The sequence below is a fragment of the Oncorhynchus mykiss genome, chromosome 13 (genome assembly GCF_013265735.2).
Source record: "Oncorhynchus mykiss isolate Arlee chromosome 13, USDA_OmykA_1.1, whole genome shotgun sequence".
NCBI classification, from domain to species: Eukaryota; Metazoa; Chordata; class Actinopteri; order Salmoniformes; family Salmonidae; genus Oncorhynchus; species Oncorhynchus mykiss.
Window position 1 is genome coordinate 13,600,225 of NC_048577.1, and position 24,778 is coordinate 13,625,002.

The 24,778-nt window shown below is 43.3% G+C and overlaps 3 protein-coding genes across 11 annotated transcripts; 1 reads left to right on the top strand and 2 right to left on the bottom strand.

The window, feature by feature from the left end:
* Positions 1–503: 503 nt before the first annotated feature.
* On the bottom strand, positions 504–13,859 carry LOC110485698 (protein Wiz). 6 transcript variants are annotated; one of them, XM_021556823.2, is made up of 12 exons: positions 13,740–13,859; positions 13,354–13,429; positions 13,113–13,197; positions 12,462–12,917; positions 11,872–12,258; positions 11,225–11,677; positions 10,840–11,024; positions 3,504–3,678; positions 3,014–3,240; positions 2,064–2,310; positions 1,739–1,904; positions 504–1,522 (listed from the first exon to the last, which is right to left on the bottom strand). In XM_021556823.2, the coding sequence occupies exons 3-12, from the start codon at positions 13,132–13,134 to the stop codon at positions 1,327–1,329; spliced, it is 2,514 nt and encodes an 837-aa protein (XP_021412498.2). In that variant the 5' UTR covers positions 13,135–13,197; positions 13,354–13,429; positions 13,740–13,859; the 3' UTR covers positions 504–1,326. The 6 variants fall into 6 exon arrangements, with proteins under 6 accessions (XP_021412498.2, XP_036796228.1, XP_021412494.2 ...); XM_036940333.1 differs by having other exon boundaries at positions 13,088–13,197; XM_021556819.2 differs by having other exon boundaries at positions 13,113–13,200.
* Positions 13,860–14,016: 157 nt separating this feature from the next.
* LOC110485699 (peroxiredoxin-1) lies at positions 14,017–18,354 on the top strand. 3 transcript variants are annotated; one of them, XM_021556828.2, is made up of 7 exons: positions 14,396–14,450; positions 14,747–14,819; positions 15,071–15,191; positions 16,133–16,286; positions 16,826–16,948; positions 17,203–17,333; positions 17,795–18,354. In XM_021556828.2, the coding sequence occupies exons 3-7, from the start codon at positions 15,089–15,091 to the stop codon at positions 17,875–17,877; spliced, it is 594 nt and encodes a 197-aa protein (XP_021412503.2). In that variant the 5' UTR covers positions 14,396–14,450; positions 14,747–14,819; positions 15,071–15,088; the 3' UTR covers positions 17,878–18,354. The 3 variants fall into 3 exon arrangements, with proteins under 3 accessions (XP_021412501.2, XP_021412503.2, XP_021412504.2); XM_021556826.2 differs by lacking the exons at positions 14,396–14,450; positions 14,747–14,819 and adding an exon at positions 14,017–14,171; XM_021556829.2 differs by lacking the exon at positions 14,747–14,819 and having other exon boundaries at positions 14,432–14,450.
* A 1,195-nt stretch (positions 18,355–19,549) lies between these two features.
* Positions 19,550–21,354, bottom strand: LOC100136256 (junB protein). 2 transcript variants are annotated; one of them, XM_021556140.2, is made up of 2 exons: positions 21,169–21,354; positions 19,550–20,919 (listed from the first exon to the last, which is right to left on the bottom strand). In XM_021556140.2, the coding sequence occupies exon 2, from the start codon at positions 20,879–20,881 to the stop codon at positions 19,982–19,984; it is 900 nt and encodes a 299-aa protein (XP_021411815.1). In that variant the 5' UTR covers positions 20,882–20,919; positions 21,169–21,354; the 3' UTR covers positions 19,550–19,981.
* Positions 21,355–24,778: the final 3,424 nt, after the last annotated feature.

Sequence of the window (24,778 nt, forward strand, 5' to 3'; positions counted from 1 at the left end):
CTTCTTTGTGAGGCATTGGAAAACCTCCCTGGTCTTTGTCGTTCAATCTGTGTTTGGTAATTCTCTGCTCGAATGAAGGGCCTTAAAGGTAATTGTATGTGTGTTGGACAGAGATGAGGTAGTCATACAAAAATCACGTTAAACACTATTATTGCACACAGTCCAAGCAACTTATGTGAGTTAAGCCACTTTTTACTCCTGAACTTATTCAGGCTTGCCATAACAAAGGGTTTTAATACTTGACTGAAGGCATTTCAGCTTTTCATTTTTAATGAATTTGTAAAAATGTCAAAAACATAATTCCACTTTGACATTATGGGGTATTGTGTGTAAGCCATTTTCAATTCAGGCTGTAACACAAGAAAGTGTGGAAAAAGTCAAGGGATGTGAATACTTTCTGAAGGCACTGTAGGTTGAAAACGTCAACGAGTACATGTCCTGGTATTCTGTCTGGCTCTGCAGCCTTCAAACCACTAATTACAGAAGAATTCAAGACAAATAGAAAACCTTCTTATATTTCTTTACTTCAGAAAACAGTTCTACATTTAAAAACAGAATTCATAAAAAAATCTAATACAAATTCCTGTACAATAGGCAAATTTCAGACCATAATTCAAAAGTGAACATGCTTCCTTCCCTGCTATTTTGCAATGCAACCTATAATGCCACACTGCTTTGGAACAGTTGAAACAAGGGGAATGTATTTAATGCTCGAACAGGCTTTGCCTTACTTCTTCAGTGACATCACTCTACTCTCTAGTCTATGGAAACCCATTCCATCCTATGTCAGACTACTATGAATTTAGGTTTCTATGAAAACAATGTGCAATAAACATCCCAATAAAGACATGGAATGTAACTATTGCTAGACTACTAAGTGGTAGGAATGTGTCATGGTGAATGAATGTTAGTTTGTTTGACCCCATGTCTAAGTTACCCCAGCAAGAGTAGTTACTGAAAGTAGACTTCTTCAACTGGCCCAAGTAGGCCCTCTAGGGTTGATATGAGGCTGGTACAGCTATGTCTGTGCTACACTAACCTTATCTCCAGGCTAACAGCTAGAGAGAGACACAGCTGGTGGACAAGACGAGTGCTACAGTATATCCACGTTGTGCAGTTATGATTCAAACCAAGTCATTTCTTTAACACTGAATAAATAATGGGAAGCATCAGCCCCCCCCACACACCTTATTAGGTGTTTTTACCACAGTGTAGACTGAGTTCAACAGTCCTTTGAGGAAAACAAACAGATGAACAACAGATAAGACGATCCAACTAAGTGGTAATAAGGGAAATGCAGTGAGTGTAGCCATAGTAGTGGACCATTTAAACCACCAGTGGTACCAGGAGGACCGGGGTGGTGGTGGTGGTGGCTGAGGGTTCCATGCCCGGGACCAGGGGCCGTTCTGGGTCAGGGGGAGGACAGGCCTTGTTGAAGCGGAGGTCCAGGATGTGTTTCTGCAGGTGTCTGATCCAGTCCTCCTGTACTGACTGAGATCCATGGAACACTGCCTCACAGAACCTGAGGGATGGAATAGAACAGAAAGCAAGAGAGAGAAGGTTGGTTAATATTAATATGCAAACAGACCAGCGCTTAAACCACTTTCTGTGAAACATTGTGGAACCTGTAGTGCAGAGACCCTCGTACGATGCCAATAATAAATCATACAAGTGTGTGACCTCAGGCAATCGGAGTTCAGCGTACATTAAACTATCAGCATGTTGGCAATCAGCTCACCTGCACTTGAGGGTGTACTCTTTGCCCACTTGTTTGACCAGAGGAGTGGAGGGAGGCCTGGGAACCAGGGAAGGGATGTTTCCTGACCGGGGGGGTTGTTGAGAGCCGCCGTCTCCCTCTGCTCCCTCCGTATGGGCGGTGTGTTTAGGGACCCGCCGCTCAAAACCTGGCAGACGGGTTGGAAAGGGGTTTCAAATCAGAGTCTACCATAGCTCAACGTTGGTTTTATCAGAGGGCAAACAGGTAGAAAGTTCTGTAGGGCGTGTGTGTGTGTGTGTGTGTGTGTGTGTGTACATGCACGTTTGAGTCGGTTTCCATCTCTCACCTCTAGGAGAGCGTATGTGGTTGAAGTCTCCTCTAGCCCCCTGGGACTGCGTATGAGTGACGGTATGATGGTGATATGACGAGTGTCCCGTCTCCCCCTGTGACCTTTGACCTTGAGCTGCCCTGGACGAACCCCCGGCGACCCTGGCCACTTCTCGGCCCGCCCTGCGCCCCAGCCCCACAGCCCTCTGGGCTCCCGAGGGGAAGGAGCTTGAGTCTGTGGAGGGAAAGTGGGACGGGGCGTTCCTCTGGAAGGGGAAAAGAAATCAAGTGTTGGTGAAATAGTTTTCCCTCTAAGTTGGATTGGTAGTATAAATAGCATACAGCACACACACAGACTGATGTTAGCAACTACAAACCACTGTTATTCTATTGGTGTCAACCTGCCACTTTGCTCTCAATTTAAATCAATATCTGTCCACTCATCTCGTCTCCCCAAGTCTCAGCTACTGTTTAGAAAAGCAAGGACGAAACCCAGCCGCTCTCCGAGACTGAGAGTTGAAGCACTCCTGTCACAGAACTAAGCAGCTGGAAAGTGCCTAACGTCATGCACTTGAGGGGATGTGATTGTCACTTGCTTTTAATTCAAGATTCGGTGATCAGCCCCACTGCCACAGAGCAATTAGATCCAAACCTAATGGGCGCTATACTTAACCAATAAGGCCAGAGGGGGTGTGGTATAAAGCCAATATACCACGGCTAAGGGCTGTCCTTATGCACGATGCAACGTGGAGTGCCTGGACGCAGCCCTTAGCCGTGGTATATTGGCCATATCCCACAAACCTCTGAGGTGCCTTACTGCTATTATAACCTGGTTACAAACGTAATTAGAGCAGTAAAAATAAATGTTTTGTCATACCTGTGGTATATGGTCTGATATACCATGACTATTAGCCAATCAGCATTCAGGGCTCGAACCACCCAGTTTGTAATAGAAGATGTAACACTCACCTTAAACCTGATGTTGAGGTCACCGTCGCGGTACTGGCGGTGGATCTCCGCGGCCTTGCGGGGCTGCCTCTGGATCCAGGCGCTGAGCAACTCGATGGGGGAGGCCTTCACACCCTCTGCCCTCCACTCCTTAACCCCCAGCTGGCGGAGGTGGGCCCGGGCGTGGCTCGCCAGCGCCGTGCGATTCTCAAAGTCAAAGCCACACAGCTCACAGCACGCATCACCAGCTGGAAGGAGAGAAGAGGGCGGGGGGGTTAAAAACAGACGTTTTGACAGTTGAAGCGTTTCTCGTGATAAACGTTTCTATTTCAGCACTAATTACTAGGCAGGTTACAGAGATGATTTATTTTTTACTAATAATGGAATCAGTCACCTTTGGCAAGAGCATCTGCTAAATACAATTGCCATCACAGCTGCAATTGAAAACAGTAGCCTGCCACAAATAACCTGGCTGAGATCTGCTGGTCAGGCGTGAGAACTGTTAGTTTACCAGACTGGGAGGATCCATTCTTATCAGGGGAAGGCTTGTCGTTGAGGGAGTAGTCCAGTGGAGGAGTGAAAGTCCTCTTAGAGCCCTGGGGAGCCCACGAAGGCTCCGAGAACCTCCTGTGATTGGCCCAGGCCGGGCCGGCGCTGGAGTGAGAGGACGATGGCTCCCTCTTGACCTACAACACAATACATCTTTATATGAGCCATTTCAACAGGTTTTTTGCCATCACAGCCCCCAATCAGAGGAAGGACTGTCAAAGACTTCAGCCACCCAAAGTCATAGGCTGTTCTCTCTGGAAGTTGTACCGGAGCACCAAGTCTGGGACCAAAAGGCTCCTTAACAGCTTCTACCCCCCAAGCCATAAGACCGCTGAATAGTTAATCAAATGGCTAGCTGGACTATTTACATTGACCCCCTTATGTTATTAATAATCACTCTCTTGTACAGGCTTGATGTACACTCACTGGACTCTAACCACACACTCACACATACTACACTGACACACACACACACGCATATTGACGCCACACACGGACATACATACACATGCATATTGACACCACACACGGACATACATACACATGCATATTCACGCCACACACACGGACATACACACACACACATTCATGCCACACACAGACATACATACACACACATTCATATTCATGCCACACACACAAACACGCTGCTGTTAGTTACTCTGTTCATTATCTATGCATAGTCACTTTTCCCCTACCTACATGCACATATTACCTCTATTAGCTCAACTAACCTTCACCCCCGCACATTGACTCAGTACCGGTACCCCTTGTATACAGCCTCGTTGTTATTTATTGTCGTTTCTGTGTCGTTACTGACGTTAAACAAAAATTCAAAGGACAGTAAGGCACATTTCTGCATATGACCAAATTCAATGATTTTGCTTACTGTTTCATTCACATCTGTGCTTTTACGAAGAAAAATACACGTAGCTATGAGGATTCTACATTTAAATTCGTAGCTACATCCATTGTAGCAAGAAGAGGACCATGGTGGTCAGGTCAAAAACTAAAACAGTTGACTCATGGCTCGATGATTGTCAGTTCTCCAATATAGGGCAGATATATATATAGATATATATATACAGTGCCTTGCGAAAGTATTCGGCCCCCTTGAACTTTGCGACCTTTTGCCACATTTCAGGCTTCAAACATAAAGATATAAAACTGTATTTTTTTGTGAAGAATCAACAACAAGTGGGACACAATCATGAAGTGGAACGACATTTATTGGATATTTCAAACCTTTTTAACAAATCAAAAACTGAAAAATTGGGCGTGCAAAATTATTCAGCCCCCTTAAGTTAATACTTTGTAGCGCCACCCAAGTCGCTTGGGGTATGTCTCTATCAGTTTTGCACATCGAGAGACTGAAATTTTTTCCCATTCCTCCTTGCAAAACAGCTCGAGCTCAGTGAGGTTGGATGGAGAGCATTTGTGAACAGCAGTTTTCAGTTCTTTCCACAGATTCTCGATTGGATTCAGGTCTGGACTTTGACTTGGCCATTCTAACACCTGGATATGTTTATTTTTGAACCATTCCATTGTAGATTTTGCTTTATGTTTTGGATCATTGTCTTGTTGGAAGACAAATCTCCGTCCCAGTCTCAGGTCTTTTGCAGACTCCATCAGGTTTTCTTCCAGAATGGTCCTGTATTTGGCTCCATCCATCTTCCCATCAATTTTAACCATCTTCCCTGTCCCTGCTGAAGAAAAGCAGGCCCAAACCATGATGCTGCCACCACCATGTTTGACAGTGGGGATGGTGTGTTCAGCTGTGTTGCTTTTACACCAAACATAACGTTTTGCATTGTTGCCAAAAAGTTCAATTTTGGTTTCATCTGACCAGAGCACCTTCTTCCACATGTTTGGTGTGTCTCCCAGGTGGCTTGTGGCAAACTTTAAACGACACTTTTTATGGATATCTTTAAGAAATGGCTTTCCTCTTGCCACTCTTCCATAAAGGCCAGATTTGTGCAATATACGACTGATTGTTGTCCTATGGACAGAGTCTCCCACCTCAGCTGTAGATCTCTGCAGTTCATCCAGAGTGATCATGGGCCTCTTGGCTGCATCTCTGATCAGTCTTCTCCTTGTATGAGCTGAAAGTTTAGAGGGACGGCCAGGTCTTGGTAGATTTGCAGTGGTCTGATACTCCTTCCATTTCAATATTATCGCTTGCACAGTGCTCCTTGGGATGTTTAAAGCTTGGGAAATATTTTTGTATCCAAATCCGGCTTTAAACTTCTTCACAACAGTATCTCGGACCTGCCTGGTGTGTTCCTTGTTCTTCATGATGCTCTCTGCGCTTTTAACGGACCTCTGAGACTATCACAGTGCAGGTGCATTTATACGGAGACTTGATTACACACAGGTGGATAGTATTTATCATCATTAGTCATTTAGGTCAACATTGGATCATTCAGAGATCCTCACTGAACTTCTGGAGAGAGTTTGCTGCACTGAAAGTAAAGGGGCTGAATAATTTTGCACGCCCAATTTTTCTGTTTTTGATTTGTTAAAAAAGTTTGAAATATCCAATAAATGTCGTTCCACTTCATGATTGTGTCCCACTTGTTGTTGATTCTTCACAAAAAAATACAGTTTTATATCTTTATGTTTGAAGGCTGAAATGTGGCAAAAGGTCGCAAAGTTCAAGGGGGCCGAATACTTTCGCAAGGCACTGTGTGTATATATATATATATATATATATATATATATATATATATATATATATATATATATATATATATATATAGATACATACAGTTGAAGTCGGAAGTTTACAATCACTTAGGTTGGAGTCATTAAAACTCATTTTTCAACCACTCCACAAATTTCTTGTTAACAAACTATAGTTTTGACAAGTCGATTAGGATATCTACTTTGTGCATGACACAAGTCATTTTTCTTTTTGTTTACAGACAGATTTTTTCACTTATAATTCACTGTATCACAATTCCAGTGGGTCAGAAGTTTACAGTCGTGGCCAAAGTTTTGAGAATGACACAAATATGAATTTTCACAAAGTCTGCTGCCTCAGTGTCTTCAGATATTTTTGTCAGATGTTACTATGGAATACTGAAGAATAATTACAAGCATTTCATAAGTGTCAAAGGCTTTTATTGACAATTACATGAAGTTGATGCAAAGAGTCAATATTGGCAGTGTTGACCCTTCTTTTTCAAGACCTCTGCAATCCGCCCTGGCATGCTGTCAATTAACTTCTGGGCCACATCCTGACTGATGGCAGCCCATTCTTGCATAATCAATGCTTGGAGTTTGTCAGAATTTGTGAGGTTTTGTTTGTCCACCTGCCTCTTGAAAATGGACCACAAGTTCTCAATGGGATTAAGGTCTGGGGAGTTTCCTGGCCATGGACCCAAAATATTGATGTTTTGTTCCCTGAGCCACTTATCTATCACTTTTGCCTTATGGCAAGGTGCGCCATCATGCTATAAAAGGCATTGTTCATCACCAAACTGTTCCTGGATGGTTGGGAGAAGTTGCTCTCTGAGGATGTGTTGGTACCATTCTTTATTCATGGCTGTGTTCTTAGGCAAATTTGTGAGTGAGCCCACTCCCTTGGCTGAGAAGCAACCCCACACATGAATGGTCTCAGGATGCTTTACTGTTGGCATGACACAGGACTGATCGTAGCGCTCACCTTGTCTTCTCCAGACAAGCTTTTTTCCAGATGCCCCAAACAATCGGAAAGGGGATTCATCAGAGAAAATGACTTTACCCCAGTCCTCAGCAGTCCAATCTCTGTACCTTTTGCAGAATATCAGTCTGTCCCTGATGTTTTTCCTGGAGAGTAGTGGCTTCTTTGCTGCCCTTCTTGACACCAGGCCATACTCCAAAAGTCTTCGCCTCACTGTGCGTGCAGATGCACTCGCACCTGCCTGCTGCCATTCCTGAGAAAGCTCTGTACTGGTGGTGCCCCGATCCCGCAGCTGAATCAACTTTAGGAGACGGTCCTGGCGCTTGCTGGACTTTCTTGGGCACCCTGAAGCCTTCTTCACAACAATTGAACCGCTCTCCTTGAAGTTCTTGATAATCCGATAAATGGTTGATTTAGGTGCAATCTTACTGGCAGCAACATCCTTGCCTGCGAAGCCCTTTTTGTGCAAAGCAATGATGACGGAACGTGTTTCCTTGCAGGAAACTCTGGTTGACAGAGGAAGAACAATGATTCCAAGCACCACCCTCCTTTTGAAGCTTCCAGTCTGTTATATGAACTCAATCAGCATGACAGAGTGATCTCCAGCCTTGTCCTCGTCACCACTCACACCTGTGTTAACAAGAGAATCACTGACATGATGTCAGCTGGTCCTTTTGTGGCAGGGCTGAAATGCAGTGGAAATGTTTTTTGGGGGGGATTCAGTTCATTTGCATGGCAAAGAGGGACTTTGCAATTAATTGCAATTCATCTGATCACTCTTCATTACATTCTGGAGTATATGCAAATTTCCATCATACAAACGGAGGCAGCAGACTTTGTGAAAATTAATATTTGTGTCATTCTCAAAACTTTTGGCCATGACTGTACATACACTAACTTGACTATGCCTTTAAACAGCTTGGAAAATTCCAGAAAATTATGTCATGGCTTTAGGAGCTTCTGATAGGCTAATTGACATCATTGCAGTCAATTGGAGGTGTACCTGTGGATGTATTTCAAGGCCTACCTTCCAACTCAGTACCTCTTTGCTTGAAATCATGGGAAAATCAAAAGTAATCAGCCAAGACCTCAGAAAATAAATTGTAGACCTCCACAAGCCTGGTTCATTTTTGGGAGCAATTTCCAAATGCCTGAAGGTACCACATTCATCTGTACAAACAATAGTACGCAAGTATAAACACCATGGGACCATGCAGCCGTCATACCGCTCATGAAGGAGACGTGTTCTGTCTCCTAGAGATGAACGTACTTTGGTGCGAAAAGTACAAATCAATCTCAGAACAACAGCAAAGGACCTTGTGAAGATGCTGGAGGAAACAGGTACAACAGTATCTATATCCACAGTAAAACGAGTCCTATATCGACATAACCTGAAAGGGCACTCAACAAGGAAGATGCCACTGCTCCAAAACTGACATAAAAAAAACAGACTACAGTTGGCAACTGCACATGGGGACAAAGATCATACTTTTTGAGAAATGTCCTCTGGTCTGATGAAACAAAAATAGAACTGTTTGGCCAGAATGACCATCGTTATGTTTGGAGGACAAAGGGGAGGCTTGCAAGCCGAAGAACACCATCCAAACCGTGAAGCACGGGGGTGGCAGCATCATGTTGTGGGGGTGCTTTGCTGCAGGAGGGTCTGGTGCACTCCACAAAATAGATGGCTTCATAAGGAACAAAAATTATGTAGATATATTGAAGCAACATCTCAAGACATCAGTCAGGAAGTTAAAGCTTGGTCGCAAATGGGTCTTCCAAATGGACAATGACCCCAAGCATACTTCCAAAGTTATGGCAAAATGGCTTAAGGACAACAAAGACAAGGTATTGGAGTGGCCATCACAAAGCCCTGACCTCAATCCCATAGAAAATGTGGGAAGAACTGAAAAAGCGTGTGCGAGCAAGGAGGCCTACAAACCTGACTCAGTTACACCAGCTCTGTCTGGAGGAATGGGACAAAATTTACCCAACTTATTGTGGGAAGCTTGTGGAAGGCTACCCAAAACATTTGACCCAAGTTAAACAATGTACAGGCAATGCTACCAAATACTAATTGAGTGTATGTAAACTTCTGACCCACTGGGAATGTGATGAAAGAAATAAAAGCTGAAATAAATTACTCTCTCTACAATTGTTCGGACATTTCACATTCTTAAAATAAAATGGTGATCCTAACTGACTTAAGACAGGCAAATTTTGACTCTGAATAAATGTCAGGAATTGTGAAAACTGAGTTTAAATGTACTTGATGTATGTAAACTTCCGACTTCAACTGTATATCACACACACTACCGTTCAAACGTTCGGGGTCACTTAGAAATGTCCTTGTTTTTGAAAGAAAAGCACATTTTTTGTCCATTAAAATAACTTCAAATTGATCAGAAATACAGTTTAGACATTGTTAATGTTGTAAATGACTATTGTAGCTGGAAACGGCTGATTTTTTTATGGAATATCTAGATAGGTGTACAGAGGCCCATTATCAGCAACCATCACTCCTGTGTTCCAATGGCATGTTGTGTTAGATAATCCAAGTTTATCATTTTAAAAGGCTAATTGATCATTAGAAATCATTTTTGCAATTATATTAGCACATCTGAAAACTGTTGTTCTGGTTAAAGAAGCAATAAAACTGGCCTTCTTTAGACTAGTTGAGTATCTGGAGCATCAGCATTTGTGGGTTCGATTACAGGCTCAAAATGGCCAGAAGGACTTTTTTCTGAAACTCGTGTTCTGAGAAATGAAGGCTATTCCATGCGAGAAATTGTCAAGAAACTGAAGATATCATACAATGCTGTTCACTACTCCCTTCACAGAACAGCGCAAACTGGCTCTAACCAGAATAGAAAGGGGAGTGGGAGGCCCCGGTACACAACTGAGCAAGAGGACAAGTACATAAGAGTGTCTAGTTTAGAAACAGACGCCTCACAAGTCCTCAACTGGCAGCTTCATTAAATAGTACCCGCAAATCACCAGTCTCAACATCAACAGTGAAGAGGCGACTCCGGGATGCTTGCCTTCTAGGGAGAGTTGCAAAGAAAAAGCCATCTCTGTCCAGTGTCTGTGTTCTTTTGCCCATCTTAATCTTTTAATTTATTGGCCAATCTGAGATATGGCTTTTTCTTTGCAACTCTGCCTAGAAGGCCAGCATCCCGGAGTCACCTCTTCACTGTTGACGTTGAGACTGGTGTTTTGCGAGTACTATTTAATGAAGCTGCCAGTTGAGGACTTGTTTTGCAGGTATTAACTGTCCAGAGTCATATTTGCTTGCGGCGCACATCATTTTATTATCAGAGCGTGCCAGTGGACTTCTGGTAAGTATATTTTAGTGAGAAAGTGTTGGGATCAGGTTCAACTACGTTTACCTACCCTCAAAATTAATATTTATGAACAAATTCCCCCCACCCACAACTTCTCACCTCAATACATTTTTTTTTACATTTGAAGGGGTTGGGCTGAAATTGGGGTTGAGAGTTACCCTTTAAGCAGAAGTTATGATTCGCCCCTTAGTGCCTTGCTCGAGGGCACAACCGCAGCCGGTAGGTAGCACATGATGAGATATTGACGTGACCTCTATTGCCAAATGGACTGCACACATACATGCACTCACCTGGGTGGCATTGGCACTGCCCTCCTTCAGCAGGATGTCTCTCAGCAAGTCGATGGGCGACTCGTTGACAGACCACATGACTCCCAGCTGGCGCAGGTGGGAGCGGGCATGGCAGGACAGGGCCTTGCGGCTGTCAAAGAACTGGCCACAGAATTCACAGGTGATCATGAGCTCCTGGTCTGAACCTGGGGAAGGGAAAGGAAGGGAGGAATTTGTCCCTTGACATGTCTCTGCATTTAGCTATGCTGCTTTGACTGAATGGATGGTCAATGGTCTGAGTGCAGTTATTCAATGGTAAAACAGAAAAACACAAATAGAAGAGGGAATTTGACACCAAACAAATTAGAAACCACAGAGTTTATATCAGATAGGACCCACATCTTACCGGAGTTAAAGGACTGCCCATTTTTGGCCAACTTCTGAGAACCTTGAGATCCATTACTGCTGCTGTACCCCCCAAGCGGACTGGAGAACCCCACATCCAGCTCCATCTCCAGGGGCTCCGGCTTGGGATAGACCAGGGTGGAGCCCTTCTTGGCCTTGGACCTGGGATTGTGGCTGGAGGCCAAGGGGCTGAGGTGGGAGTTAGCTGGGGATCTAGCTGGAGACCTGGCTGGGGCTGGAGACTGAGAAGGGGTCTTGGTGGTTGTGTTACTGGGTCGTACCAATGCAGCAGCCGCAAGCACGCCGCTGCTGACCAGCTGCTGGACCGTGTCGATGGCCGACGCCTTGCCCAGGAGGTCGGTGACGCCGAGCTGGCGCAGGTGAGAGCGGGAGTGGCTTGCTAGGCCTTTGCGGTTCTCAAACTCCTCACCGCACAACACACAGGTGAACTCACCTGTATTCCAAATAATATGTTTTTGATGAATCACTTGAGGTTTTATAATTTATCTTTCTTGTTCTGTTCTTTGAATTGTGACATCCTTTTAAAATGACTTAAAATAAAATGACTAAATTTGACTTCAAATATGACTTAAACTATATGGATGTACCATTCGCAGATTGCCCCTTTAAAAATAACTTGAAACTCACCCGTGCTGAGCCTATGATCCTGTGGAGCAGTTCCTTCTGATGCGGAGGGCTTGGGCCGTTTGTTGGAGGGAGGCTGGTGAAGAGAGGAGGAGGGGGATCCTTTATGTCTAGCAGGCGATGTGGACGAACCAGAGCCGGAGGGCCGTTTGTTAGAGTTAGAAGACATAGAAGGGTTATAGACGTTGAGACCTTCACTTGCTATAGGTTGGAGGTCTTCTGCTTCCATGATCTGATAGAGGAATTCTATTGGTCCTCCTTTCGTCTCAGTGTTCTCGGTGATGCCGAACTGGCGCAAGTGGGCCCGGCAGTGACTGGCCAGGCCTTTGCGGGACTCATACCAAGCACCGCACAATTGGCACACATGCACCTCGTCATTGGTGTCCATCGCTGTAGAGGCAGGGGAGGAGCCAGAGACTGGTGTTAGAAAGTGCCATGTTATACTTGAGGTTAATAATGTCACACATGTAATGGTACAACGTTCAATTCCACAAATATAATAGGCCTAATATGTCACTTCCTGGTGACAAACATCTAATAACGGAACACTTAAAATATCCACTCCAATCGAAAACACCCAGGCTGAGACTTACCCAGGGTGAGAGGGGCATCCGTCTCCTGCGGTGCCCAGGCAGGCTTGGCCGAGGCCAGGCTCGCTCCCCCTGAGGGCGATGGTGTCTTGCCTGCTGTTAGGAACGACGACATGGAAGACTGCCGAGGCTTGGCCAAAACTGTCCCTTTACGAGCTACCTTGGATATATTATTCTGTGGGGTTGTCACTACTTTGACCCTACCCACAAGAGGGGACTCCTTCTGGGAGATGAGTGTCCCCGACCCCTTGTTTTTTTTGGGTGAAGAGTAGACGGGTTTGGGTGGGTGCATGGAACCGTCCCTGTCCTGAATCAGCTGGTAGAGTAAGTCTATGGGAGCTCCGCTGTTGTCCGAGACAGCCACACCGAGCTGACGGAGGTGGAGTCTGGCGTGACTGGAGAGACCCCGCCGCGTCTCGAAGTAGGTCCCGCACACCTCACACATAACCGGGACCGGGGCTGAGGGACAAGAGAGAGAGGAGGCAGGGAAGAGAGGAGGAAGAGAGGAAGTGGTGCAGAGGAAATAGTAAGAGTGCGAGTGTAAATCCAGAGACATTCTGAATCTGAGGCAAAACTATGCTTCTAATCAAAAATGGTTCCAACTGACTCAGACTATAATTCATGCACACCTTCTCTTTTTCTCTTTGTTCTTACCCTCTTCTTTTGTGTTCTCCATGAGTGCGGGTGACTGGATGACTTTGATTCCAGGGTTGAAGATGGAACTAGCCTAGGATGTTGTCTTCTTCCGTACATAAGATAATTGAGAGGGGGGAAATGGATAGAAAACATATGGTGTATGTTTTAGCAGCTCATTGGTTAGAATAGAAAGTAACTGAAACAGCATGCCGCATCCAGTCAATTCAGACCACTCAGATTTGGTCCTAATGTAAGTTACCAGTAAGTTCCAACTCGAGGGCTGTCAAACTTCTTGAATGGCACTCAGACCAGCAACAGCAGTTGAGCTGAGTTCCCTTTAAATAGATGTAAACAGAGATAGGAGTTAATTTGCTCAGATTGAAAGATAGATATCAAGATAGCTAGCCATAACGATTTTAAAATACAACTCCACAGCTTGGCTATCAGACTCAACTTAGCAAAAAATAATACGTAAACTGGTATTGTAGTTTGTTAGCTAAATGACTGCACTTTGCTAGCTAACGTTAGCTTGCTGGCTAGATAGCTAGGTTTGTTGAAAACTGGATTGGTCAGAGAAGAGGATACTTCACAATAAGACATGATAGGTAGCTAAGAACTTAACTAGTTAAACAGACCATAACTGACCGAAAATATACAATATTATCCTCTTGAATAATTTAACTCGACAATTTAACCCATGTTCCACCATCAGCGCCTGCGAATAATTTTCAGCAATCGTTTCCGGGTCAAAATATTTACTCATACAAATTAAAAGTCCTTGTTTTAAATCCATCGATTGAACATTAAAAAAGTATAATATAATGAATGTGGTGTCATTCCACTGCAACACTTTTGTGTATACATATTGTAATATCAGAAAGTGTTTTGAATTTAAATGAATCACACAACAAGCTTTCTAATTCGATTGACATTTATTTTAACAACTTCTCTGGCGACTTTTATTTTGAAAACAAAATCTTTTAAAACGTATAGGGAAAGTTCTTTCTTCCGGATTAGCGGCTTTCATGCAATTGCAGTAAACCGCAACACAAACGCTTTCGTGCTTTCACAAGAAACGTAAGTATATATTAGATACTTCGACTATCACTCCCTGCATATTATTTTCAGCTGCTAACATGTCGCTACTTTTTCAGTGGTTGCAAATAGTTGCAGACAAAAGAAACCGGCTAACAACTAGCGTTAGCTAGGCATTGTGGGTCAAGCCTCCTTGTACTTGTGGCCTCTGTTTCACTAACTGGTTCTTTGTCCCTTTGAACAGTTTGGTGGGTGTGGGGGGGATTGGCACCTTGTTAGCCAATTAGCTAGCTAGTTGTAATGTAACTAGCTGCATAGATGGTTAGTAAATGAATGCATACAATAGTATTGAGTTGTTTCATTGTTAAACATTTATATTTAATAATCTTATAGGCATTATAGTTTCAAGTTTGTCACGTGCAAAATTAGTGTTAACGTTAGCCTTAACGTTAGTTCCAAACCCAACTATGTAGTAATCAGTATCCTGGCACTTTAGTGAAACGTTAGTATTTTAATGGCTCAAACAGTTATTTGACAAGGACCGTTGAATGTCAACCGAGTATAACATTTCTTCATTGGGCAAGGCTACACTGTAAACCCTTTGTTCTCACGCACAGCCTTGAGAACAACTGCCTTGCATGTGACTAGGCTTGGTATTGGCAAGTTGATCCTGCAGCATTGTACAGCTAGGTAGGTAGCACAGCACTGCAGTAGAATTAAGATCAGTGTGTAAAAAAAAATGGAGCTTTGAGCATTTTGTCTAAAACTTTTCATTTTATTACTTTGACTGATTTACTTTCCATATGCTTGTTACAAAGGAGTGAGAGGCTCCTGGACCATAGCCTACTAGACTCCAACCTATTTGCTTTGCCATATTGAGATGAAGTTCCACGCTGTATTGATTCACTATTTGACTTTGCTGGGTCGTTTGTCTTTCCCAGTGAGCTGTCATTGTCACCATGTCATCTGGAAACGCTAAGATAGGCCAGCCGGCCCCACAGTTCAAAGCCACCGCTGTGGTGGACGGACAGTTCAAAGAGATCCAGCTGTCTGACTACATGGGTAAAGACTTTATGATTTTCTCTAAATGACTATTTTTATTGGCAGGTCAGTCGTTTACAGGTTACCATCTAACAGCAAAGTTGCTAAAGCATCAGAATGTTACCATGGTTACAACCATGGATATCAGTCTGAAAGAAGTTGATGTAAAGAGGCAGTAGTCTCTACAAGCCAGAATGTTGTATAAAATTATATTTGAGATTACTTTACTGGTTGTACTTGCTGTTGGTACTTTTGGCGGTAGGAGGAGGACTTATTTTCGGCGCCGGTAGGTCCAAATGTAACCGAAAGTAGTCGACCACAGCTCGTTTCTTCACAATCAGCTAGCAGTGTTTTCCATTTGGTTTGATTCGGTTAGACTAGGCCATATTGAGCACGTGTTTGTCATGTGCAAATTGCGTCAGTATTGAAATCAAAAATCGGAAGTACAAACAGTTATACAGACCAGTGTTCTGAAAGTCGGGTTGATAACACTACTCTGGGTATTGTGTCTAAATTTGAGTAGCTGAAGGACAAACTACACAGACAGCGGGGTAGAACAAGTTTAAATGTGATTTTATTCAACATTCTGGCTTAATGACCATTTTCACACGTCACAGGCTGTATACACCAATTAATTTGTTTTTACAGCCTGATTAATCAGACTAAGGGTCTTCATTGTCTTTAACAACCATGCTGAACTACTCATGACGGCAGTTTTAACAAGGCCAGTCAGCCGTGTGTGTGTACAGGGTACAGAATAGTTAATATTGTGACCGGCTAGAATGTAACGGTCTTGTCACCTTCCAGGATGCAAGTACATATCTTCAAAAGAATAGGCTAGAGTACACTACTAGCACCCGGAGCCAAATCAGCTACTCAATGTTATTGCTGTTCCAAGAGACTAGGCCTACATGTACCCAAACACACACTTCTGACTCCTCTCCTGTGTGTGTCGCCTCCAGGGAAGTACGTGGTGTTCTTTTTCTACCCACTGGACTTCACTTTCGTGTGCCCCACTGAGATCGTGGCCTTCAGCGACCAGGCCGAGGAGTTCCGCAAGATCGGCTGTGAGGTGATAGGCGCCTCCACAGACTCTCACTTCAGCCACCTGGCCTGGTAAGAACTGGTTTAGACTTTTGAGCATTGGGTTGTTTTAGTCATTTCTGTTGATGGAAACTTTAAAGGCACGGCGACATACAATAGGGTTGACTATTCCTGCACCTCGATCAGAAAGGTCAGCCTCTTGACCTATTTCAACTGATGACAAATGTATCCGTGCATTTCTGTCTGTGTAAAATGCTCTCCAGTTGTCCACCTGCCAATCGTAAAAAATGTAACAGGCTTTTGAGTACACTCTCATGCTCTGGCTATCTCGCCTCTGCCTGCTGTACTGCCTAGTGGTGATAAGTGCCATAGCTCTTAGAAGAACTAACGGTCACTGGACTCAATCCAACAATGGTTTTAGAATCCTCCCTCTATGTAGTTTACATTTGCATTAATTGTTCATTTACTTTGACTATTACTGTGTGAATGTCAGAATTCTTAATTTGACTTTGTTACCATGTGATGCTCACTACATTCTTTAATGAAGCTGAAACAAGGGCTGTTTTTGATTTTATGATGACATTGTGCCCTTTCCCTCTCCCTCCCTATAGGATCAACACCCCCAGGAAGCAGGGTGGTTTGGGACCAATGAACATCCCCCTTGTGGCTGACCTCACCCAGTCTATCTCCAGAGACTACGGAGTGCTGAAGGAGGACCAGGGCATCGCTTACAGGTCAGTTATTTACGACACTGCCGTCAGTAGTGTGTTTTTGAAACCTCTGTATATAAAGGTGCCATTTGAAGTTTAGTGTGCACTTCCAAGGTTGTTAAATTAATGTATTTAATTTTGCATTTGATTCACTTTCATGTTGGCTGACTTTTGGATTTTACTCTTGTATTGGACATTGATTCAAGCATGTAGTCTCAGATGCCCCATGTGGCTTTCTGACCCTCACTGTCTGCTTCCTCTCTCCCTCACTCTCTTAGGGGTCTGTTTGTGATTGACGACAAGGGCATCCTGAGGCAGATCACCATCAACGACCTGCCAGTGGGCCGCTCTGTGGACGAGACCCTGCGTCTGGTGCAGGCCTTCCAGCACACAGACAAATACGGAGAGGGTAAGCGATTAGCAGGTTTTTACACGTTTTTGCTACCTAGTTCTTATTTCAAGAACCAGCACAGGGCTCTACAGTGCGACAACTTTACTCGCATATGCTGTAAAATATTTACCTGTGCGACCTGGAATTTTTGTTCCCCTACATTCTTCACATGCGTGCCCCTTCTAAAAAAAAAATTAATAAAAAGTGTGCCTGCAGCATCTGGATCTAGTCTCATTGCTATGCACACAGGACACTTCCAACACCTTTATTTTTTTAAAGGCATGAAGTCATTCAGTTATCAGAGCAAGCAATAATTTTCTCTTTACAAAATCTAATACCATTTCATTAGTCTGTTTTAATATGGGCGCTCACTTTCTAACATGTGGCATGTGTTTGGAAAACATGGAATTTTTACCATTGTTTGAATATTCCATGTCAGTGTGACTCATCCTGGGCTTGTCCCTCTCTTCCTGTGACAGTGTGTCCCGCTGGCTGGAAGCCAGGCAGTGACACCATCGTCCCCGACATCCAGAAGAGCAAGGAGTTCTTCTCCAAACAGTGACAACACAACAGAGCCTCAGGCTGTGTCAATAATGGCACCCTATATAGTGCATATGGACCCCGGTCAAAAGTAGTGCACTTTATAGTGAATAGGGTGTCATTTCTGACCCACGCTCAGTCTCTCCTGAGATGTCCTAGCACTTACCTTCAGATGGGAAGTCCTCCCTTCAGCAACAGTCTCTTGGTGTCCAACCCACACTTATACATAGGTTTTAAAGAACTTGTTAGACTCCCACACTTCTATCTGTATGACAAGTAAGCTACTGGTGGAAAGTTTATTCTAGTCCCATGCACTGAAAGTGTTTGTTTGTGCTCTTAAGTGTAAAAAAAAAAAAAAAAAAAAAGCATTGAGTATTTTGTACCTCACAATTGTTAACTATTCAGTCTACTGTCACGAGACATTAATAACAACAAATGGGGGAAATAATGATTTACATGTTGGCAGTGTTTGTCTGAAAAATAAAACTAAGTGAAGGTGGTTTGTTGTCATGTGTGAAATTTAGTTTTGACCACTAGGTGGCGCTCTATCCACGTTGCCAGATTCTCTCCTAAATCCGTTGACATCTGTTTCAACAATGGTAGGTGGTGATCTAATAAAGGTTTTGTAAGATTGTGTAATGTGGAGAATTCCCAGCACAGTCTTCATCAGTAGGATGTCTTGGATTGGATTCCTTGACGCAGGCTACGTTATAAAAGCACTGTCAGTCATCAGATGACACCTTTTCTATGAAGTTGGGCTCCAAATAAATGAAGAGAACCTACCGCTCTCCGCAGCCAACCCCTACCCTGCTTCCCCTAGATCATTGGCTAAGTGTTAGGAGGATATGAACTCCGGCCGAGCTCTAGTTTAGATAGGTAATATGGATGTCTTCCTTTGGATGGTTGAATTAAGAACTTTGCTCGAGCTCTGCTAATATCAATGATATGGTCTTCAGTTGGTCTATAACAGTCCTACACTTTTCCTGTTTAACTTATTGGCAAGGCTATTTGCTGAGTTACATTAGACTTTGACTGTTCAGAGACCTGTACAAGGTTACTCCCACGTAGCCTACCAATGTTTAGTTTCCTTTCTCACATCAGCAAAGAACATCGTTTGCTTTGCTGGAAAATTGACCCGTGTATTTTTATCTCGACATTAGTATCGCATAGGGTTGTTTTGGGAACTTAAACACTGCGGTGGCTGACTAGGGAAACTCCCCCCGTCTTTAAATGCTTGCCATTGACAAACGTCTCTTCACACGCACAGTATGGTCTAGTAGTAAGGTCTCTCGAAAACGCGCCGCTCTACTGACGGGCAATGTAGGTGGGGGTTCACGGAAATCTTCCCCCTGCTGTGACGTAATTCAAAAAAATACCATATTTGTCAATACGTATGTACGTCAGAGGGCAAACAACACAACGCGGATACGTCAAGCCCCGTTTCTGTGTTGGTTGATTAAAAACAGAAACCGTTCCTGATAATTTACTGGTTAGCGTGGGAAATGTCAATGTAATTATGTATCCATCTTAACACACCTACTTCTACTTATATAATGTTAACACTAAAGCTTGTCATGAACACTATAGCTTAAATGTAATATATAGGCTTATGCTATATCTAATTCATAGGACTCGTTGGTTTGAGAAATGTCAATGTAGTTATGTAGAAAGGATACAATGTAAAATAGACGAGGGTAAATGTTAAGATTTTACTTAAATATATACTGTACAAGTAAAAAAGACAGTGAGGATCAACCTGACGTAAAACAATAACTTATAAATGGAATGCATTTCACAAATGACAGTTCAAATGAATAAAAAACAAATGTAAACAGGCAAAGTCATTACTGGAGGACACTGTATATAACTTGTTCAGAATGCCCCGAGTGTTATTAGTCTTAATATTGTGCACGCGGTTCCCCATGTCCATCATACCCTGGAAACCAATAGACAATGCAAAAAACATAACCAACTTTTGAATATTTTCAACATGAAAACACAAATGGTAGTTCACTCAATTGCTGTCCCAACAGTGCAGTAAGTTCTGATTTGCTTTAACAAAGGAAAACAAATGTATTCCCTATTATTGTCCAGTGTTTATTTTATAGTCCATCGTTTTATAGTTTTCAAAACGACTTGATCTTGGATGTCAACATGAGTTGACAGCCAGAACTGACGTGTGTCATAACTTTCTGTTTGAGTTGAGCTACCTGCTCGCGCAGGACGGAAGCTGTGCTGGAGAGCCCGGCGTTGTCTGTCTTCAGAATCTTCACCTTGTCCTCCAAGCGCGAGATGCGCTCCAGCTTGCGCTTCCGGCACTTGGTGGCTGCCAGGCGGTTCCTTAGCCTCTTGCGCTCGGCCTTGATGCGCTCCTGGTTCTCCATGTCGATTGGGGACAAGCCGCAAACTGACTCGTCGTCGCTGCTCTGCATGTCTGGAACGGTCTGGGGCTCCTCTTTCAGCCCCGAATATCGCTGTGCGTGTATGCCTGCTCCGGATAGAGGGTGCTGGAAGTGGTGGGATGGGTGCGCCGCGGCTTGGTGGTGCTGGTACTGGTGGTGAGGCAGGTAGCTGATGGTGGTGGAGGGGTAGCTGCTGGTTGCAGGTGTGAGGTTAGTGTGAGGGCCACAGCTGTTCAGGGTGGTGTACTCCAGGTGCTCCGGCTGCATGGAGGAACCAAACACGGTGGAGGCCACAGTGCACGTGGAGACTCCACCGGTTCCGATGGACACGTTCGGTGGCGGCATCTGGTTCATCTTGTGGAGGTCGTCCAGAGCTTTAACGAACCCGTCCGCGAAGCCCTCTTGTTCCTCTGTGATTCCCCTACTGTAGAAGTACTGCCCAGGTGTCGGTGTGGTAGTGATGACACCGTTGCTGTTCTGGATGATCAATCGCTCCAGTTCAGGAGAGGCGAGCTTCAGCGAGCCGACTTCTGATGCGCCCCCGGTCGGATAGAATTCACTCTCGTTGCGCAGCTGAGCCTTGAGGCTTTGGTTCCGATAGTTCTCGGCGAAGTTCAAGTTCATGTTCTGCTTGAGGAGCTTGTAGTCGTGCAGGGCAGCGCCTGAATGACCATAAGCAGAAAGAAACGAGTCGTCATGATAGAAAGGCTGTTCCATTATTGTGGACATTATTCAAATATTGCTGGAATTCTTCAGTGTAGTAGCTGAATTTATAAGTCCAAAAAAGGGCAAGCCCTCTCGAGTGTCTTTTCAGCAACCAAACGTTTCCGCAGAAGGTATATTATAATCAAGCCCAAAGTTATCAATGTAGAACAGAGCAAAACTTCCAAAATAGTGGAACTGTACTGTACCGAGTCAATAGTCGTCGGGTTTTTTTTCTTGAACGTTGTATTCAAACTGATGTCCGGTGACAAATTATTGGATTCCACACAGTCTTTCGTCCCGTTGATATTTCTTTGCGAACTGGAATGTTAGTTGTTTTCACGCTGGTTTAAACTCGTGTCCTACCAGTGTTCATGCGATACAGGCAATTTATACACTTTATAGTGCAAGAAACGCACCGATTGGCCAGCCCTTGTTCCACGCCCTGAAACGTCAGCTGCTCGATGACGTTGTTGCCAGGAACTGCTGAGATAAACAAGACTTGAGAGAGTGGAAAGTGATAGGCGACGTAAATTATTTTATACATCTATCTGGGTTAAATTGTAGTGTTATTTGCGTCGAACCTCCACTTTTGGATTCCTTTTGACTTCATATATTGATGTGGATATAATCTTGAGGGCTATCTTTATAACACCGTTATGAAGGGGGCATTGCCAGTTGTATATAATATTATATTGATACATTTCAGTACTCTACATGTATTGATAGGCTACATGTATTTTGTGCCTATTAGGGTCCATATCAGAAAATATCACTGACACATTTAGCTGATTGAAGATTGCCTTACAATTACATCAGCTTGGGTCATTTACCTAAGAAAACTATAGGTATTCCTCAGGCTAAGAACACGACTATTTAGCCTATGCAATGTCATTGTATAACTTGTTGAACAGTAGCCAAATTCCCCTTCCCATCGCCTTGTATCCACACAGTGTTCAATAGTGTTCGATTGACAAGGCGCAAGGCTGAGTCATGGCAACGAAATTGATAGCAAGTCCATATTTGGTTATCCTGGCGCATCAGTTCCTGCTCCGTGTGAAAAGCGGGAAGCCACTCCCAGGTTGGACCGCTTCCAGGAGCAGGCCTCCCGGCGGGAAGAGGCGGAGTAGCCGTGCTATACTCCGAGTAGAGCAGAGGGAGGTGGGATGTGGAGGAGAGCAGAGGCTAGAGTTGCAAGGTAGTGCGATATGTCCAAAATAGTTTATTCAGAACAAGAATAAGACTGGCACCATCACGATCACATGTGAAAAAGTGGTTGTGGCCCACATAGGCCAGTAGGCCTATTATTTCTCATGTATTGGAGTCTTTCCTTTTCATTTTACGCATGGTTATGAATTTATTATGGGGTGGAAAAGTAGTTATGTCCAGAATATCCAAATCAGAAGAATTGCTGACCCCATAACGATGAAACCTGAAAAAAAAGTGGTTTGGGATGCTTTTTATTCTTACAATCAACCTTTTTGAGTCTTTATTTTTTCCTTTTACCCAGAGACAGAGGCCAAGCAGCATTATTTTATTTCGTATTAATTGCTGTAAGCATCACGATGACACTTAGTGTGGTTTAGGCTTTTTTTGTAACAGCCTTTGGTATTTTACGCATGTAAAGGCCAAGCCAGACTTTTAAATGTATTATAATATTAGCTGACAAACAGCTATTTTCTGGCCTCAGGTGGTGTTTTACCTTGAGAAACGATGGTAGCAACAAAACAACAGAGCAGGAGACCCCTCTATCCGAACACCTGTTTTTGGTTCGAGGAGAAAGACGTATCTGTCTCCTGAGTAATGGTAATGAGGTCTGAATCATTCTCTCATCCAGAATAGAAGAACGGTCGAATGGAACGATGCAGGCATCCGCCCACGCGCCCCGAGTTCTCCAAGTCCAATCTCCATGTTCGACTCGTCCCAACCTTCCACCCATATCCTCAGGTGGAGTAGCAGTCTACTATGTTGTCTATACCTGTATGCCCATCAGGGGAACAGAACGATATCTGACAATAACTCTTAAAAACACTTTCATTGTAATTTCCTTCAAGCCGTAAATACTGTTTTTTATTATTTTATCATTTTTTTTCCAATCAGATTTTTTGCAGCACAAGCAAATGTGCTCAGTACGAATGTTTTAATATAATTTATGTGTACTCAGTTTTGGTATGGCAATGTGTCATTTGCCAAGAAATATGACATATGTCAATTACGCACTGACAAATTTCCTGACAACAATTTGACCACAGACCTTGCAATGTATAGATAAGATAGCTTAAGTAGAAAATACTTAAGAGCCAATAATCGATGACTTACATGTATTATGATTGGACTTGAAATCATCGGTTCAGTGCGTCTAAGATATTATCAATTTATTATGGCCATAAAGTGATGAGTAAAATGTGTTAATTATTTACAGACAAATGTTATGGTTATATTTCGTCTAGGTAAATTCATGAGTAAGCGCATTGTTTGTACTATAAAGACACTCATAGTAAAATAATGAGATGAGTTTGAAGGGGAAACACCATAACGATGTTGTGGCTAGACAGAAACATTCAAGTTATAAGCGAAGTTGTTTGATAACTTCTGTCAAAATTGTATTCAGGAAAGCAACTTCCGTTAGGCTTACCTTTACTTCCGAGCATCTGCCATGTCTTTTGTTGTGCACCCAATTCTGTGACCTTTTGTGCTATTTTTAGGCAACTTGTTCAATAAAATTTGCACCACATGAATTGATCCCTTGTGATCATTTGAAAGGGAAAAAAATACGATTAATATTCTGTATCTGCAATTAGAAAAAAATAAAAAAAATAAGGTTTTCCCCATGAGAAATGTTTTCAGAAATATCTCCATTGATTATCTTTCTCAAGCCAATGCTGACTCTTAATATTTTTCTTTATGGGAACTAATGCTCAGCCTAAGTGGTGGTCAGCCCATGGGTCCAGCCCCCAGGACATGTCAATTAGAGGTCACCCCTACACACATGAAACATTGACCTTATTTACATCTGCCCTTCTTCTCTCCTGTCAGTGAGTAAACTTCAGAGGAACAGCATGATGCATAGCGGCTCTTGTGACTTCTTGCTCTTTTCTCCACATCCCCTTCTCAATATGCATTGGGGGAGAAGGTTAGAGGGGAGTGAACAAGGATCCTCCGCAAATGTGGTTCGAGAAGGAGACGAGAATGTGAGGAATGAAGGAAATATGAATTGAGAAAGACCCAGTCACCACAGCAGTGGTCTACTCTTGACTTGAGAGAGGTCACTGACCAGTCTGACCTCATTCATTAAAAGGCCAAGAAGATTGTCAAAAATCAATAGGGATCTTGTTCATTGTGGGTCTATGATCTGTGACATGGTGTGACATTTTTGTTTTGGGGGGGGGGGTCCCACTTAGTGAGTGGTTATTAAGTAATTATTAAGTAATTACTCACTAGTTATAGGCCTAATAATGGATGAGGGAGTTGTGGAGTGGTCATATAAGTGCACTGTTTCCAGTTTATCAAGATAGACATGGATATTTGTTTTGCTTCCGTTTACTCAAAAATGTATTCAATATTTCATGAGAAAACAGGTGTTTTCAGCACTTTATTTTGAGACAAGATTTCTCCTGAACACAAATAGAATTCTCTTCTTTCCCCCTTTCTCTCTCTTTCTCTCACACCCATCACATGCATAAGCACACAGACTCACTTGAGCCCATACTCGCTCTCTCACACAGACATACACACATCACATGCATGCTCAAACACACACACACAGTTCACAGCTCATACGGGCAATTTAGTCATTTTTGTTGAGTGAGGGTAATTTAG

Bases quoted from the DNA above. Each gene is read 5' to 3' on its own strand.
- LOC110485699 (XM_021556826.2), top strand. From the start codon at position 15,089: ATGTCATCTGGAAACGCTAAGATAGGCCAGCCGGCCCCACAGTTCAAA. The intron at 15,192-16,132 runs GTAAAGACTTTA...TGTCGCCTCCAG, and splicing joins CCAGCTGTCTGACTACATGG to GGAAGTACGTGGTGTTCTTT. The intron at 16,287-16,825 runs GTAAGAACTGGT...CCCTCCCTATAG, and splicing joins CACTTCAGCCACCTGGCCTG to GATCAACACCCCCAGGAAGC.
- LOC100136256 (XM_021556140.2), bottom strand. From the start codon at position 20,881: ATGAACTTGAACTTCGCCGAGAACTATCGGAACCAAAGCCTCAAGGCT.
- LOC110485698 (XM_021556823.2), bottom strand. From the start codon at position 13,134: ATGGAGAACACAAAAGAAGAGG. The intron at 11,678-11,871 runs GTGAGTTTCAAG...TTTGGAATACAG, and splicing joins GGATCATAGGCTCAGCACGG to GTGAGTTCACCTGTGTGTTG. The intron at 2,311-3,013 runs GTGAGTGTTACA...TTCCCCTTCCAG, and splicing joins ACCTCAACATCAGGTTTAAG to AGGAACGCCCCGTCCCACTT.